At 45.8% G+C, this 17,324-nt stretch overlaps 1 protein-coding gene across 1 annotated transcript in view; it reads left to right on the forward strand.

The window, feature by feature from the left end:
- Positions 1–17,324, forward strand: part of SEMA4F (ssemaphorin 4F) — a 224,451-nt gene that overhangs the window by 161,400 nt on the left and 45,727 nt on the right. The window contains exons 7-8 of the mRNA XM_075066742.1: positions 671–813; positions 7,797–7,972. Of these exons, the coding sequence (XP_074922843.1) occupies positions 671–813; positions 7,797–7,972 (319 nt within the window). The remainder of the gene's footprint in view (positions 1–670; positions 814–7,796; positions 7,973–17,324) is intronic.

Genomic DNA, 17,324 nt, shown 5'->3' on the forward strand with positions numbered 1-17,324 from the left:
CTCCAAGTGTGATTTGGCCTTCCTGATTTCACTCCTGCATGCCTGAGCAATATTTTTATACTCCTCCCTGGTCATTTGTCCAATCTTCCACTTCGTGTAAGCTTCTTTTTTTGTGTTTTAAGATCAGCAAGGATTTCACTGTTAAGCCAAGCTGGTCGCCTGCCATATTTACTATTCTTTCTACACATCAGAATAGTTTGTTTCTGGAACCTTAATAAGGCTTCTTTAGAATGCAGCCAGCTCTCCTTGATTCCTTTCCCCCTCATGTTGTTCTCCCAGGGGATCCTGCCCATCAGTTCCCTGAGGGAGTCAGTCTGCTTTTCTGAAGTCCAGGGTCCAAGATGCTGCACTTGCTAAGTGTCTAAGGGATCTGGGGGTAGAGAAAGAGAAGGTGGGAGATGGATGTTTCTGAAGGCGACCAAGGTGGGAGTCTTAGAGCCCATCAATGAGTGATGATGCACAGAGAAAATGCCAAGTGAATCCTGTCTCCTCTTGGCCCCTGAGAGTGGCCAGGGCAGGTACGGATGATATCAATATACTGGCCCTTTGCCCAGGAACAGTGGTAGTCACCTGTGGGGGAGAGAGGGAGGAGGGAGGATCTGCCTTGTTCAGCATTTGAACCTCCAGTAGTTCATTTCCTGTTGTGATTGTCTCTCACCTGTATCCATAGACCCAGTCTTTGTGGGCTCCACTTTCCTGAGAGGGGGCGAGAGTGGAGAGGACGACAAAATCTATTTCTTCTTCACGGAGACAGCTAGAGAGTATGACTTCTATGAACAAGTGAAGGTCCCACGCGTGGCCAGAGTCTGCAAGGTACAATCCCCAGGGCTCCACAGTCCAGAAGGGAGGGGATGACCTCACAGGCACCTGGCAGGTCCTGTGCAAGGTGAAAGCTGCCTGCCAGTCCAGGGTGTCTGCCACTCTCAGGAGGTGGTAAAAAGTAATTATCCTTATCTGGCCAGGACACCAGTGTGACGGACTGGATCACAGAAACCCCTTGGGAACTGCCAACTGATGTGCTGAGACTACCCCTGAGCCTGTTTCCCCTGGCAGCTTAGGATGTCATTGCCCTGCCTGGTTTGAGCCAGACATGCTAGCCTGCTGCAAACCCAGACCCAGGTCTGAACCTCGTCCCCTAACAGCTGCAGGCTTAACTGAAAACAGCTTAAGAAATGTTCCTGTCTCCAACACTTAGATACCCGCTCCCAATGGGGTCCAAACCCCAAATAAATCCGTTTTACCCTGTATAAAGCTTATGTAGGGTAAACTCATAAATTGTTCTCCCTGTATAGCACTGATAGAGAAATGTGCACAGCTGTTTACCCCTCTTCCGCCCCCCCCCACGCCCGGGCATTAATACATACTATGGGTTAATTAATAAGTAAAAAGTGATTTTATTAAATACAAAAAGTAGGATTCAAGTGGTTCCAAGTAATGACAGACAGAACAAAGTAAATTACCAGACAAGATAAAATAAAACATGCAAGTCTATGCCTAATACACTAAGAATGTGATTAAAGATGAAATCTCACCCTCAGAGATGTTCCAGTAAGCTTCCTTTACAGACTAGCCTCCTTCTAGTCTGGGTCCAACAATCACTCCCACCCCTGTGGTTACTGTCCAGTCTCTTTTAGGTAACCTTTGGGTGTGGAGAGGCTACCTCTTGAGCCAGATGAAGACAAAATGGAGAGGTTTTCAGGGGCTTAAATAGACTTTCTCTTGTGGGTGGTCTCCCTCCTCCAGAATTCAGCTCCAAGATGGAGTTTTGGAGTCACATGGGCAAGTCACATGTCCGTACATGGCTGAGTTCCTTACCAGCCAAGCCACATTCCTGGGAAAGCTCAGATGTGGATTGTCGTCTCCAACTTCATTGTTGGCTTAAGTGTTTCTTGATTATGCACTTACTGAGAATAGTCTTTTCTCAGGAACCTGACCAACTGCTTCACTGAGGCTACTTAAAATTAAACAAGTACATAGCCAATATTCATAACTTTTAATACAAAATGATACATGCATACAAATAGGATGAATATAGTTAGTAGATCATAACCTTTACAGAGATATGTTACATGGCATATGTAGCATAAAAGGTATTCCAGTTATCTCATATATACATTCATAAGCATAAACATATTCCCATAAAGCATTATGGGGTGCACCATCACAACCAGAACTGGAAACCTGGCTCTGCCAGAAGAACCTATGGGATATGCAGTGATGGTACATGGCCAGGCCCTCACTTGTGCTCACTGTCAGGAGCACAATATGTCCTGCCACTGCTTGGGGGCAAGGATGTCAGTGTGGACTTGGAGCCCCTCTGCTCTCTTTGCCAAAGAACATCTTCCATCCCTGATCAGAGTCTGTCACTAAACTGAGCTCTGCTATATCTCCAGATTCTGTCCACTCCTCTCCATCCACGCAGCCAAACTCTGGTTCTGGCCTTGGCCATCCACACCTCCACCATAGCAAATTCCTTTTCTCTGGCCTCCCTGACACACATCTACCTCTCGTCTCTGTTCAAACCTCCACTGCAAAAATAACCTATCTCACTGCCCCCACAGAGTGTGTTCAGCTCCTGGTAAGTCTTGTGGGCTCCCTTTGAACTCCTGGTTCTCCCTCCTGCCTCTCAGCCTCATCTTCTCTTACTTCTCCATGATCTCCGTCCTCAGCTCATGCTGCTTGCCTAGACATTCCTGCCTGTACTTCCTCTGCACTGCCTCCCATGCAGTCTTCTCCTCTCCATCATATGGGCTGCCATCCATATCCTGCTTGTCTGCGTCTCCCACAAGCATCTCTGTGCTTTCCTCCATGGCTCCTTTTCTCTCCAAGCGCTACTCCATAAAGACTGTCTGTCTTTTCCTCCTCCATGACCCTTTCCTAGCCCCACATCTACTGTGACATCAATAGTAAATAGCCAGCTTGAAGGGCTAGGCAGGGTCTTCCAATGTCATTAAAGTTGATTGCTTGCTGAATACCTTTTAAAAACTAATCTGTAACGGTGTCTTTCTGTCCCAGTCATGGACCAAGAGCCCATTGTGCTAGGTGCAAAATACAGACTCAAAAGGCTGTCACTGCCTCAAAGAGCTTACAATGTAAGTACAAGATGAGATGACAGATGGATACAGACGGAGTACAAGGAAACAATGAGACAGCATTGGTCATCACAAAAGACAGTGGTATCAGTGAACCAGCAGCCTAAACCTTGTCAAATTTTTGTTGGCTTCACAGCAATTTTAAGATGGTATTTGAAGGAGAACAGTGAGTTAGTTTTGCAGATGTTTGTGCAGGGCCACCCAGAGGATTCAGGGGGCCAGGGCAAAGTGGGGGAGCTGCAGCACTAGTACTCACCTAGCGGTGGTCCGGTCTTCAGTGCCATTTTGGCAGCAGGGGGCCCTTCAGTCGCTCCACATCTTTGGCAGCACTGACGGTCCCCCCCGCCGCTGAAATGCCACTGAAAACCTGGAGCAACTGAAGGGGCCCCTGCCGCCAAAGACCCGGACTGCCTCTGGGCCAGGGCTCACGTGGCCCCTGCGGGGCCCAGGGTCTGGGGCAAATTGCCCCACTTTTCCCCCTGCCCCTTCCCAGGCAGCCCTGTTTTTGTGAGGAGCACCTTCCACGCTCAAGAGGCAGCATGGGAAAAAGCACAGAAGGTGCTTGTTTGAAAATTTATGAGTGAGTGGTGCAGGATGGCATCATGGGCTGATCTGAGGCCGGAGTCAACCTGTCAGTACTAAAGGCTCTATAGGCTCTACAATAATATACAAAAAAAGAACACAGGTTGCCATACTGACTACTGATCACATCCATGTTTAATAAAAATGCTTCATTTGTTATCTGCATCTACTGCAAACCTTCCAGTGTGCCCCTGCAGAATCGAAGTCCAGCTTGCTGTGCAGCGCTGGGTGGGGCTTTACCTTCGTTATCGTTGTAAATGCCATGATCAGGGAGTCTGCCTGTCTGTGTATTGCAAAGCTCAGTGCTCATCTGTTAGAGGGACAAGGTGAGTGAGGTAATATATTTTTTTGTACCAGCTTCTGTTGGTGAGAGAGACAAGCTTTTGAGTCACACCTAGCTCTGCTTCAGGTCTGGGAAAGGTACTTACCGCATCACAGCTAAATGCAAGGTGCAACAGATTGTTTAGTATAAGTTAGCATGTATTATAAGGGACCATTCAAGGTAGAGTGGTCTGTTGACACAAAATGGCGGGGTGGGGTTAGTGAGTTACAGATTATTGTACTAACCCATAAATCCAGTGTCTCTGTCCAGTACATGATTTTTAGTGTCTAGCAAAATAGTGAATTTAAGCTCCCAGACTTGTCTTTTTTGAAAGTGTTGTGCGGGTTTCCTTTGAAGATGAAGACTAAGAGGTGGATACAGAGTGATCACTTTGTGAAAAGTTTTCATCCACCTGTTACAGGGTGTTTTTGTCTTTTATTGTTTGCCTGTATGAATTATCTCTAATATCCCGGGACCAACACAGCTACAGCTACACATGCTCATCTATTGTCTAACATGTTATGTTAGTGGTAACACAGACCATGCCCAGTTTGGGTAGCTTGTGAAATCTGACAACCTTGCAATCAAGATCATTCATCAGTAATTTAATACCGCCTCTGGTGGTTATGTATTCTGCCAATTGAAGCTTTCTTTCTGTTATCTTGGCCTGTTGAGAGTGGTTTACAATAGGAACAGCCATACTGGGTCAGACTAATGGTCCATCTAGCTTTCTTTCTTCCAACAGTGGCCAGTGCCAGGAGCTTCAGAGCGAAGTAGCAGAGTAGTGCTATTGAGTGATCCATCCCCTGTCGTCCACTCCCACTGTCAGGCAGGCAGAAGCTAGCGACACCCAGAGCACGAGGTTGCATCCATGACCATCTGGGCTAATAGCCATTGCTGGACCTGTCTTCCATGAACTTCATTCTTTTTTCAACCCTGTTATAATTTTGGCCTTCACAACATCCCCTGGAAAGTGTTCCACAGGTTGACCGTGCATTGTGTGAAGAAGTGTTTCCTTTTGTTTTGTTTTAAACCTGCTGCCTATTGATTTAATTGGATGACCCCTGGTTCTTGTATTATGAGGAGGAGTAAGTAACACTTCTGTATTCACTTTTTCCACACCATTCTCTAGTATAGCCCGCCCTGCCCTCCCCAGCCATCTCTTTTGTAAACTCAGCAGTTCCAGTCTTTTTAATCTCTCCTCATACAGCAGCTATTCCATACCCTTAATCAGTTTTGCTGCCCTTCTCTGCACTTTTTCCAGTTCAAACATATCTTTTTTGAGATGGGATGACCAGAACTGCATGGTCATTCACAGTGTGGGCATATCATGGATTTATATAGTGGGATGATGTGTTCTGATTTAGGAACCATTAGGAAAGGTAATAACATTGTTAGCTTTTTTGACTGCCACTGCACATTGAGCAGATGTTTTCAGAGAACTATCCACAATAACTCCAAGAGCTTTCTTGAGTGGTAACAGCTAATTTAGACCCCCTCATTGTGTATATGCAGCAGGGATTATGTCTTCCAGTGTGAATTACTTCACATTTATCAACATGGAATTTCATCTGCCATTGTGTTGCCTAGTCACCCAGCTTTGTGGGATCCCTTTGTAACTCTTTCCAGTCTGCTTTGGACTTAACTATCTTGAGTAATCTTGTATCATCAGCAGATTTTGCCACCTCGCTGTTCACTCTTTTTTCAGGTCATTTATGAATGTGTTGAACAGCACATGACTGCTTACTTTGCATAAGAGCCTTTGGTGTTGGAACTTGTCAGAGTTTTTCTGAAGGTTCAAGTGCACTGTGTTAATTGGATCAACCTGTGTGTTGCTGGTTGGTACTCAAAGAATTGTAGTAGATTGGTGAGGAATGATTTCCCTTTACAGAAGGCTGAGTTGACTCTTCTCCAATGTATCATGTTTGTCTATGAGCCTGATAATTCTGTTCTTTGCTATAGTTTTAATCAATCTGCCTGGTACTGAAGTTAGGCTTACCAGCCTGTAATTGCCAGGATCGCCTCTGAAGCCTTTTTAAAAAATCGGCATTGCATTAGCTATTCTCCAGTCATCTGAACAGAAGCTGATTTAAGCAATAGGTATTAGTTCTGCAATTTCTTGTATGAATTCCTGATCAGTTTGTTCCAAACCCACCTCGATTGACACCTCAGTCTGGGACAGTTTTTCAGATTTGTCACCTAACAAAAATAGCCTGGCTGTGGGAATCTCCTTCACATCCTCTGCAGTGAAGACCGATGTAAATAATTCATTTAGTTTCTCTGCAATGGCGTTGTCTTCCTTGAGCCTACTTTAGCACTTCAGTCAGCCAGTGGCCCCACTGCCAATTAGTCTGGCAGGCTTCCTGCTTCTGATGTACTTAAAATTTTTTGCTGTCAGTTTGATGACCAGATAAATTGGGATGGGCGTGGGAGGTAATAGGCTCCTGTATAAGACAAAGCTCCATATCGGGACTGTCTCTCTACAATTGGGATATATGGTCACCCTAGCCATCAGTTTTTGTCTTTTTGCTAGTTGCTCTTCAAATCCTTTTTTTGGCATGCCTAATTTTCTTTTGACTCTTGACTTGCCAGAATTTATGCTCCTTTCAAGGATTCCTTTTTGTCTCCAACCACCTCTTCAACTCTGTTGTTTAGCCATGGTGGCATTTTTTTGATCTGCATATTGTTTGTTTATTACATTTTATATTTTGGCTATACATTTAATTGAGCCTCTATTATGGTATGTTTAAAAAGTTCCATGAAGCTTGGAGGCATTTTATTCTTGCGACTATTCCTTTTAATTTCTGTTTAACAAACCTCATTTTTGTGTTGTTCCCCTTTTTGAAGTTAAATGCTACTGTGGTGGGTTTCTTTGGTATCTCCCCCCTAAAAGGAGTTAAATATAATTACATTATGGTTGCTATTACCCAGCATTTCAGCTATATTTACCTCTTAAACCAGATCTTGTGCTCCACTTAGGACTAAATTAAGAATTGCCTCCCTCCTTATAGGTACCAGGACTAGCTGCTCCAAGAAGCAGTCATTAATGATGTCTAGAAACTTTATCTCTGCATCTTGTCCTGAGGTGACATGTACCCAATCACTATGGGGATAGTTGAAATCCTCCATTACCATTAGGTTTTCTGGTTTTGGAGCTTCTCTACTCTCCCAGAGCATTTCACAATCATCATCACCATCCTGGTTATGTTGTTGGTGGTATATTCCTACTGCTAAACTCTTATTATTCAACCAGGGAATTTATATCCATACATTCTGTGGTACAGTTTGGTTTATTTAAGATTTTCACTATATATGATTCTCTGCTTTCTTTCACATATAGTGCCATTTCCCTACTCTGTCATTCCAATATATTTTGTAGATTCCAAGGCCAGAAGAGACCATTGTGATCATCTAGTCTGATCTCCTGTATAACACAGATCATAGAACTTCCCCCAAATAATCCCCAGAATAGATCTTTTAGAAAAACAACTAATCTTGATTTAATATTTGTCAGTGATGGAGAATCCATCACGTCCCTCATGGTTAAAAATGTATGCTTTATTTGCATACATTTGTACATATCCTGCCCTAGTCTTGGGGCTGCCTTCTTCTGTGTTGAGGACACTGGAATGGACCTGTTGGTCATAGAAGCCCCAAGCAAAAGCACAGTGCTAATGCTTGAACAGAAGAATACCCAAGATGCTTGGATGAGTTAAGATAAGCTCTTGCTAGAAGCTGTGAGCAGCCGATGAATCCTCTTTTTCCTGAGGGTAAATGTCTCCTTTTTGCTCTCTCTCTAGGGGGACTTGGGAGGCCTGAAGACCCTGCAGAAGCGGTGGACAACTTTCCTAAAGACCCAGCTGGTTTGCTTGGATCCAGAGAGTGGAACCAACTTCAATCTCCTGAAGGATATATTTACCTTGCACTCTGTAAACGGGACTTCTGCAGTGTTCTATGGTATCTTCTCAGCCCAGAGGTGGGTGCCTTTCCTGGCTCCGGCAGGTGCTTATTGAATGGAAAGTGGACTTGGTATGCAAAGGGGAGTGATCCTCAGTCTCGTGATATGGCTGTGCTCTGCACACCAAGTCTGAGTTCCTGTGGACATCTCTGCCAGCAGAGCCAAGTGTATATCGTCTCAAGCAAAGCAATGCTGTGTACAAGGATAGAATAAGGAGGAAAAATCCTCACAACTTCTCACTTCCTTACAGGTGCTAAAGAGCAGGTGGGAGCATCCTGGTCCTTTAGTCCATTGACTGCTTTTATTCTCTTCACTCCTCGTTACGACTGTTTATCTTGTGTGTTGCCCAGATCATTTTTAATCTGGAAACACTGTGTTTTGGGGAACTTCGGTTTCTCTCTGAGTGACTGTCCACACAGATTCCACACTTGACACACATGCGGCCCATGTGTGCAATAGCAGTGTCCATTGGGGCCAGGCCTGCACTCTGATGTCCTTGCATTTCCCCCCAGTAAATGAAAGCATATAAGGTTGAGCGGAATCAGCCACTGCTCAGTTCCTTAAAGCCCATGGTTGTGAGACAGAATCCCTGCAGTGTCCATTCCCTTGCATTGTGCGACTTAACTATTACCTTACTAATATCTATAATTAGTATTAGAGTAGGTAAAGTTAGTTTAGTTAGGTTTCCTCTCCTTGTAGGCTTCATAAAAACAACGCCTCCCCTTTACCAAAATCTAAAACTTTTCATCGGTTTCCTTTTTTCCTAGCCCCCCCCCCATCATCTCTCCGCAATACAAGAGGTTATTCTAATATCATAAAATCATAAAAATATAGGCTGGAAGGCACCTTGCAAAGTCATCTAGTTCAGCCCCTTACTAAGGGCCAGACCAGCTGTGCCTAGATCATCCATGGCAGGTGTTTGTTTAACTTGTTCTTAAAAACTTCCAGTGGTGCGGATTCCAAGCCCTCCCTTGGCAGCCTGTCCCAGAGCTTAACTCTCCTTAGAGTTAGAAAGCTTTTCCCAAAATCAAACCTAAATCTCCCTTGGTGCAGATTACTTTTTGTCCTACCTTCAATGGATTTGGAGAACAATTTTTATAACAGCCCTTAACATATGTGACACAGTACTCCAGCTCAGACCCCACCAGTGCCAAGCAGAGCAGGATATGTATCTTCTGTGTCTGACATATGACACTCCTGTCAGTACACCCCAGAATATTAGTCTTTTTCTCAGCTGCATCACATTTTTGGCTCAGATTCAATTTATGATCCACTAAAACCCTCAGATCCTTTTCTGCAGTACTACTGCCTCCCTTGTTTTGTAGCTATGCATTTATACGTATTTGTGTATTTAATTTTTCCTTCTTAAGTGTAGTACTTTGCACTGGCAACCCCTTTGTGTCATCCACAAATTGTATGAGCACAGTCTCCACTCCATTATTGATGTAATTGATGAAAATATTCAGTAGTACCAGATCCCTGTGAGAACCCACTAGATATGTCCTCCCAGTTTGACAGTAAACCATTGATAACTATTCTTTGAGTTTGGTCTTTCAAACTCCTTGCTTAACGTTGTAGTTATGTTCCTGAAAAATGCAACTTTAAGTGAAATGATGTTAAGCGAATCCAATTTTCCCATAGGAATTAATGTAAATGCGGCCGGGGGGTGGCGGAGAGTTAGATACCAGGGAAATGTTTTTCACCAGACAAAAGACTATATTATATATACTTATACACAGTATAAGTTTTAAACAATTTAATACTGTTCACAGCAATGATGATTGTGAAGCTTGGTTGAGGTGGAGTCAGAAGGTAGAAGAGGGTAGGATATTTCCCAGGAAATGCCTTACTGTTAAATGATGAACTAGCACTCGGCTGAGCCCTCAAGGGTTAACACGTTGTTAATGTAGCCTCACACTCTACAAGGCAGCATGAATGGAGGGAGGGGAGACAGCATGGTAGACAGAGACACACACCGTGTGAGAGAGAGAGAGGGAGACGCACATTGCCCCTTTAAGTACACTGACCCCAGTCTAAGGACACTGCCTTTTAAGTAGATCAGCAAGTTGAGACAGCAGCTGCTGCGAGCAAGCTCCCTCCATCCTGAGCCCTGTCGTGTTCCTCCCCCCATCCCGCTCTATGGAGATGGGGTAAATGTGAGGCAGGAGCAGGGGGGAGGGAGACACCCTGACATCAGCCCCCTTCTTCCCCTTCCCCCCTCCTCCCCACACAGCAAGCGGGAGGCTCCTGGGAGCAGCTCCAAGGCACAGGGCAGGAGCAGCACAGGGCAGTGGGGGGAGAGACAGCTGAACTGATGGCAATTGGTAGCCTGTTGGGCAGCTGCCACACAGGGAACTGAGGGCAGCTGATGGGGAGCTGCCGGTCCACCCTGGTTCCAAGCCCCTACCAGCTAGCTCCAATGGGCTGCTCTTTCTGCAAGCAGTGGACAAAGCAGGTGGCTGCCAAACAACGTTATACGGAAGCATTGCGCAACTTTAAATGACTATGTTCTCTAATTGATCTGCAATGTAACAACAAAACAACGTTATTTAAGTGAGGAGTTACTGTAGTAATTTCTTCTACAACACGTTTCCCTAGTTAGCTTATGAGAATGTCATGTGGGACTGTGTCAAAAAGTTTACTAAAATCAAGATATATCACATCTGTAGCTTCCCCCCATCCACTAGAGCAGGGGTTGTCAAACTGGGGATCAGGACTCCTCAGGGGGGTCACAAGGTTATTACATGGGGGGTTGCAAGCTGCACCTCAAACCCCGCATTGCCTCCAGCATTTATAATGGTGTTAAATATATTAAAAAGTGTTTTTAATTTATAAGGGGATCACACTCAGAGACTTGGTATATGAAAGGGGTCACCAGTACAAAAATTTGAGAACCACTGCACTAGGGCACTAATGCTGTTAAAAGAAGTTACGTGACAAATTGCTTGACATATTCATGTTAGCTATATCCTCTGGGTGCTTAAAGGGATGGATTGTTTAATAATTAGTTCTAATATCAACAGTGTGCCCTTGTTGCCAAGGAGTCCAGCGGAGGGCAACAAAAATGATTAGGGGGCTGGAGCACATGACTTATGAGGGAGATGCTGAAAGAACTGGGTTTGTTTAGTCTGCAGAAGAGAGGAATGAGGGGGGATATGATAGCTGCTTTCAACTAGAATCATAGAATATCAGGGTTGGAAGGGGCCTCAGAAGGTCATCTAGTCCAACCTCCTGCTCAAAGCAGGACCAATTCCCAACTGAATCATCCCAACCAGGGCTTTGTCAAGCCTGACCTTAAAAACCTCTAAGGAAGGAGATTCCACCACCTCCCAAGGTAGCCCATTCCAGTGTTTCACCACTCTGTGAGAGAAAAAGTTTTTCCTGATATCCAACCTAAACCTCCCTTACTGCAACTTGAGACCATTACTCCTTGTTCTGTCGTCGAGTACCACTGAGAACAGTCTAGATCCATCCTCTTTGGAAACCCCTTTCAGATAGTTGTAGAAGCATGCTTATTCAATCCCCCCTCATTCTCTCTTCTGCAGACCGTTAAACAAATCCAGTTCCCATCACTCCTCATTAAGTCATGTGCTTGTGACCCCTATCCAATTTTAGCCTTGCGAATCTTTCATTTATTCCCATATTCTTATAGTTGGGCCCAATGACAGTACTCAGATAGGCCTCACCAATGTTGAATGAGATATGACCACCTTGACTGCGGCAATCGCCCTACTTATACAGCCCAAATGCCATTATCTGCAATAAGGGACTGTTGACTCACATCCAGCTTCTCGTCCACTGTAACCCCTAGGTCCCTTTTTTTTTTTATCAGAACTGCCTTCTAACCATTCAGTCCTAGTCTGTACAATTGCGTGGGATTCTTCCATCCTAAGTGCAGGACTTGCATTGTTCTTGTTGAACCTCATCAGGTGTCTTATTGCCCAAGACTCTAATATTCTAGAGTTTCATTATTTACACACCGTCCAGCGTATCTATCCACTTCTCTAAGTTCCGTGTCATCTGCAAACTTGTGAGTGCAAGTCCATGCTCATTCCCGAGATCATTAATGAAGGACAGTGAACAAAACCGGTCCAGGACCGACCCCTTGGGACCCACTGAACCAAGGTGCACACCTAGACATGTGGAGCCAATTGATCACTACCTCATGTTGAGCCATGGACGAACTAGCAGCTTTCTATCCCACCTTATAGTCCATCAATCAGCCTACTACTTAACTTGCTTGGCATAATACTGTTGGATACCGTCATCAAAAGCTTTGCAAGTAAGATAACAAATCCTCACTGCTTCCCTCATCCAGAGCAGTCATTCATGAGAGGCATTGTTTAGTCAGCATGACTTGCTTTGGTAGGTAATCCATGCTGACTGGTTTAGCTCCACTTTTTCTCTCTCTAAGTTGCTTCAGAATTGATTCCTGAGACCTCGAAATTATTTATCAGAGGACTGAGTGAGTAACTGGCGTAGTTCCCCGCATCCTCCTTCTTCCTTTATTTAAAGTGCACTACAGTTAGCCTTTTTCCAGTCATCCTGGAGCCACCTCGTTCGCCATGAGTTCAGATGCCAATGGCTTGCAATCCATCTGCCACTTCCCTTTAGGCACCCTCCGGATGCCCGCGCCATCCGGCCAATTGACGTTTCGTACAGTTTTTCTAATAGTCTGATGCATTTTCCAGAGGGCTGGTACCTTTTCCGATACTGTGTGACCTTTTTGTGACACGACAGAGGCAAAAAAAGCATGAGTACATTAGCTTTTTCCACATCCTCTGTCACTAGTGTTGCGCCTCCCTCATGCAGTAGGGGGCCACACATCCGTTGACTTTTTTCTTGTTGCTAACATACCTGAAGAAACCCTTCTTGTTACTTTTAACATCTCCTTGCCTAGCTGCACCTCCAATGTATTTGGCCTTCTGATTCACTCCTGCATAGCCCGAGCAATATTTTTATTACTGCATCTGTGGTCATTTTGTCGCAACTTCCACTTTCTTGTACAGCTCTTTTTTGTTTCATCAGCAAACGGATTTCACTATTAAGCCAAGCTGGTCCCTGCCATATTTCTAACACCTCGGATGGTTGTTCCTGCAACCTCAATTAAGGATTTCTTTAAATACAGCAGCTCTCCTGGCTCCTCTTTCCCTTTCAAAGTTTTTTTCCACTAGGATCTTGGCCCATCAGTATTTCCCCTAGGGAGTCCAATGTCTCTTTTTATGCAGTCAGGATCTCGTTCTGCTGCTCTCCTTCTTCTTGTATCAGGATCCTGAACTCGACCATCTCATGGTCACTGCCTCCAGGTTTCCATCTACTTTTCTTCCCGCTGCTATACTCTCTTGTGGCAGCAGTCAAGAGAAGCTTCTGCCCCTAGTTGGTTCCTCCAGCACTGACCAGGAAATTGTCCCTAACACTTTCCAAAAACTCCTGGATTGTCTGTGCCGACCACTGTATTGCTTCTCCAGCGCAGAATTACTCAGGGGATTAAAGTTCTCCCATGAGAACGAGGGCCTGTGATCTAGTAACTCATTCTGATGAGTTCCAGCCGAAGAAAGCCTCGTCCACACTCTCGCCCCCTGATTACTGGTGGTCTATTAGCAGACATCCACCACGACATCACCCTTGTTGCTTCCAAACTTTAAACCTTATATCTCAGAGAACTCTCAGGTTTTTCTGTAGTTTCATATCAGGAGCTCTGAGCATCATACTGCTTCTCTTACATAACATTGCAATGCCACAACCTTTTTCTACCCCCCCCCCCCCCCACCCCATGCCTTGTCCTTCCTGAACAATTTAAGCATCCGATCCATACAGTAACTACCACGTACATGTGAGTTATACCCACCAAAGTCTTGTTATTCCATCACATCATAGTTCCTTGACTGTGCCAGGACTTTCAGTTCTCTCTGTTGTTCCATGCTTCTTGGCATTGTGTTAGAGGCACTTAAGATAACTCGGCTGATTGTCCCCGCTTTCTCAGTCTGAGACAAAGAGTCCTCCAATTGCCGTGCACTCACTCTGCCATAGCTTCCTCCTGGTATTCCATTTTCCTCACTTACCTCAGGGCTTGGTCTCTTCCACCGGTATCACCTAGTTATAAAGCCTCCGCCTTCACTCAGGGGTTAGCCAACCTGAGTGGCAAAGATGCTCTTCTCTCTCTTCGTAGATGGAGCCCGTCCTGCCTGAGCACTCGTCTTCTTGGAACACCATCTCATGGTCGAACCAGAATCCAGGAGCCTTCTCTCCGGACACCACCTGCGTAAGCCATTTCGTTGACTTCACAATTCAATTGATCCCTACCAGCCGTTCCCTGCACAGGGCAGATGGACGAGAACTCCACTTGCGCCTCAAACTCCTTTATCCTTCTTCAGAGCCACATAGTCTGAGAATGATCCGCTGAAGGTCGTTCTTGGCAATATCATTGGTGCCCACGTGGAGAAGCAGGAAGGCGTAGCAATCCGAGGGTGGGTTGAGTCTTGGCAGTTTGTCTGTCACATCATAAATCCTAGCTCCTGGCAAGCAGCAGACCTCTTGCTTTTCTCGGTCGGGGCGGCAGATGGATGACTCAGTCCCCCTGAGGAGGGAGTCCCCAACCACCACCACCACCACCACCCTCCTCCTCCTCTTGGGAGTGGTGGTTGTGGAACCCCCATCCCTAGAAGAGTGCATCTTGTGCCTTCCAATCCGTGGAGTCTCCTTCTGCTCCCTTCTCTCAGAGGTACCATCTACTCCACTCTCCACATTAGTACCTGTGGAAAGAACATGAAAATGGTTGATCATCTGTATCTCCATTGCTGGTACATGGACACTCCTCTGTCTTCTTCGGGAGGTCACATGCTGCCAAATTTCTTCACTGTCCCTCTCTCCCCTCAGCACAGCCTGCTCTGATTGTTCAGGATGTTGTGCCCGTAGAAGCATTTCCTGACGTCTGTCCAGGAAATCTTCATTTTCTCTTATGCAACGCAGGGTCGATACTTGTTGCTCCAGACCTCGAACCTTCTCTTCCAATATAGAGACCAGCTTGCACTTTGTACAGACAAAGTCGCTTCTGTCCTGTGGAAGAAAGACAAACATTGCACACCCTGTGCAGATTACAGCAGCTGAACACTCACCTTCCATAATTTCTTCCTTCTAAGAGCTTCCTCGGCTGTTGCAGCAACTCACAGAAGCCCGTGAGATGAAAGCCTCAGTTGGCTCTCCCCAGGCAAACTCCCTCTGTCAGCCTCCGCTGTTCGCCGCTCAGCTGGTTCGCTGCTGACTGCCTTTTTATAGCAGTCAGGCCCACTCAAGGCCCATCTGGAACAAAGCACTCCCAATTCACACTGTTCAAACAAACAATCAAGCACACCGTCAAACTGACAAACTGTCCCCTGCAACAGACACTCAGATACTTACCAACACAGCCCCCCCTAAATGCAGCACTTAGCGTACCTCCTCACTGACAGATCTCAGGCAAGCTCCCTCTGTTAGCCTCTGCTGTTCGCCGCTCCCTCTGCTGTTGGCCCCTACCTGAAGGGTGGTTCCAAAGAGGATGGATCTAGACTGTTCTTGGTGGTACCTGGTATCAGAGGGGTAGCCGTGTTAGTTTGGATCTGTAAAAGCAGCAGAGAGTCCTGTGGCACCTTATAGACTAGAAAGCATGACCTTTCGTGGGTGAATACCCACTTCGTTGGATGCAGAGCCTGATGACAGAACAAGGAGTAATGATCTCAAGTTGCAGTGTGGGAGGTTTAGGTTGGCTACTAGGAAAAACTTTTTCACTGAGAGGGTGGTGAAGCACTGGAATGGGTTCCCTAGAGATGTGGTAGAATCTCTTTCCTTAGAGGTTTTTAAGGTCAGGCTTGACAAAGCTCTGGCTGGGATGATTTAGTTGGGAATTGGTCCTGCTTTGAGCAGGGGGTTGGACTAGATGACTTCCTCAGGTCCCTTCCAACCCTGATATTCTGTGATTCTATCACGTGGGCAAGAGAAGTGGGCAGAGCTGCAAGTTCTGATGACAGGTCCCCCGTATCACATTCTATAAATACAAAGTCTCAATGAAACCACGTCTGGAATTTCTAATGAAGGTGGTGTCCTGCTCTTACCATAATCAGACAATCCATCTGCCTACCTTTTCCCCTGAGACATGTGTGCATAAGGATGAGGAGAGACTCCCTACACTAGATGTTTGTTGTGTCCTCTTTTTATATAGACCACATCTATTTACCGTATATACATAATCATAAGCCGGTTCGTTTATAAGCTGACCCCTCCCAAAATGGATACGTAAAAATGGAAAATTGTTATGACCCGTTCATAAGATGACCTTATAATTCAGGGGTCAGCAAACTTTGGCTCCTGGGCCATCAGGATAAGTCGCTGGTGGGCTGAGATGGTTTGTTTACCTTGAGCATCTGCAGGCATGGAGATAAACCTAAGTAAACAAAGTGTCCCGGCATGCCAGCTGCTTACCCTGAGGGGCTGGGAAATTTTTTTGGGGGGAGAAGCTGGGAGTCAGGGGAGTAACCCCTGTGACACCTCCCACATGACCCCACCCCTAGCCTGGGACCCCCACACTCACTCCATCCCACTCCTTCCCACCTTATCTGGGGAGGGCCAGGGGAGGATGTCTCTGACCTGACTGGAGCTGCTTCAGCAGGCTGGGCAGCACGGTTGCAGCATGTTCCAGAGGGCTGGGCTGCGCTGGGCGGCGTGGCCACAGTTTGCTTTAGGGAGCGGGGGCAAGCGGCAGGGCTGCAGCCTACCAGCCCCGGAGCTGCAACTGCTTCAGAGGCTGGCCCTGTCTCTTCCCTTCTGTCTCTGCCAGCTGTGCTGCCTCTCCTTGCTCTCTCTGTTTGGGGGGAGGGGCTGTGTCTTATCTCTCCCTCTCTGTACCTGTTCTTAAGCCAACCCCCATCTTTGGTGCTTCCCTTTTTTACTAAAAAAATTAGGCTTATGAACAAATATATATGGTATGTCCCATCCAGGAAGGATAAAGGGTCAGGCAGTTCCAGCCCAGGAAATTTCTCGCTGGATAATCTCATGTTATGAGTAGGGTTGCTAATTTTGATTGGACATATTCCTGGAGGTTTCATCACATTACATAATCTTTAATTACAGATTAATCTTTAATTTGTGGAGACTCCAGGACAATCCTGGAGGGCTGGCAACTCTCATTTATGAGCTAGTTAACACTTTATGTCCTCCAGGAGTGGCAGTGCATTCTACCACAACCCAAGCAACTTGCCTGACTTTGTTGAAAAATGTGCCTATAGAGGACTTCTGTAAAACAGAGACATGGTCCTCGAGGCATATCTTTGCCAAGCATTGTGTGATTATTGCAGCTTCCAAAGCTGACTTGACTTTAGGAGAGCAAGGGTGCAATCCC

This window comes from Chelonoidis abingdonii, chromosome 5, assembly GCF_003597395.2.
Source record: "Chelonoidis abingdonii isolate Lonesome George chromosome 5, CheloAbing_2.0, whole genome shotgun sequence".
Taxonomy (NCBI): domain Eukaryota; kingdom Metazoa; phylum Chordata; order Testudines; family Testudinidae; genus Chelonoidis; species Chelonoidis abingdonii.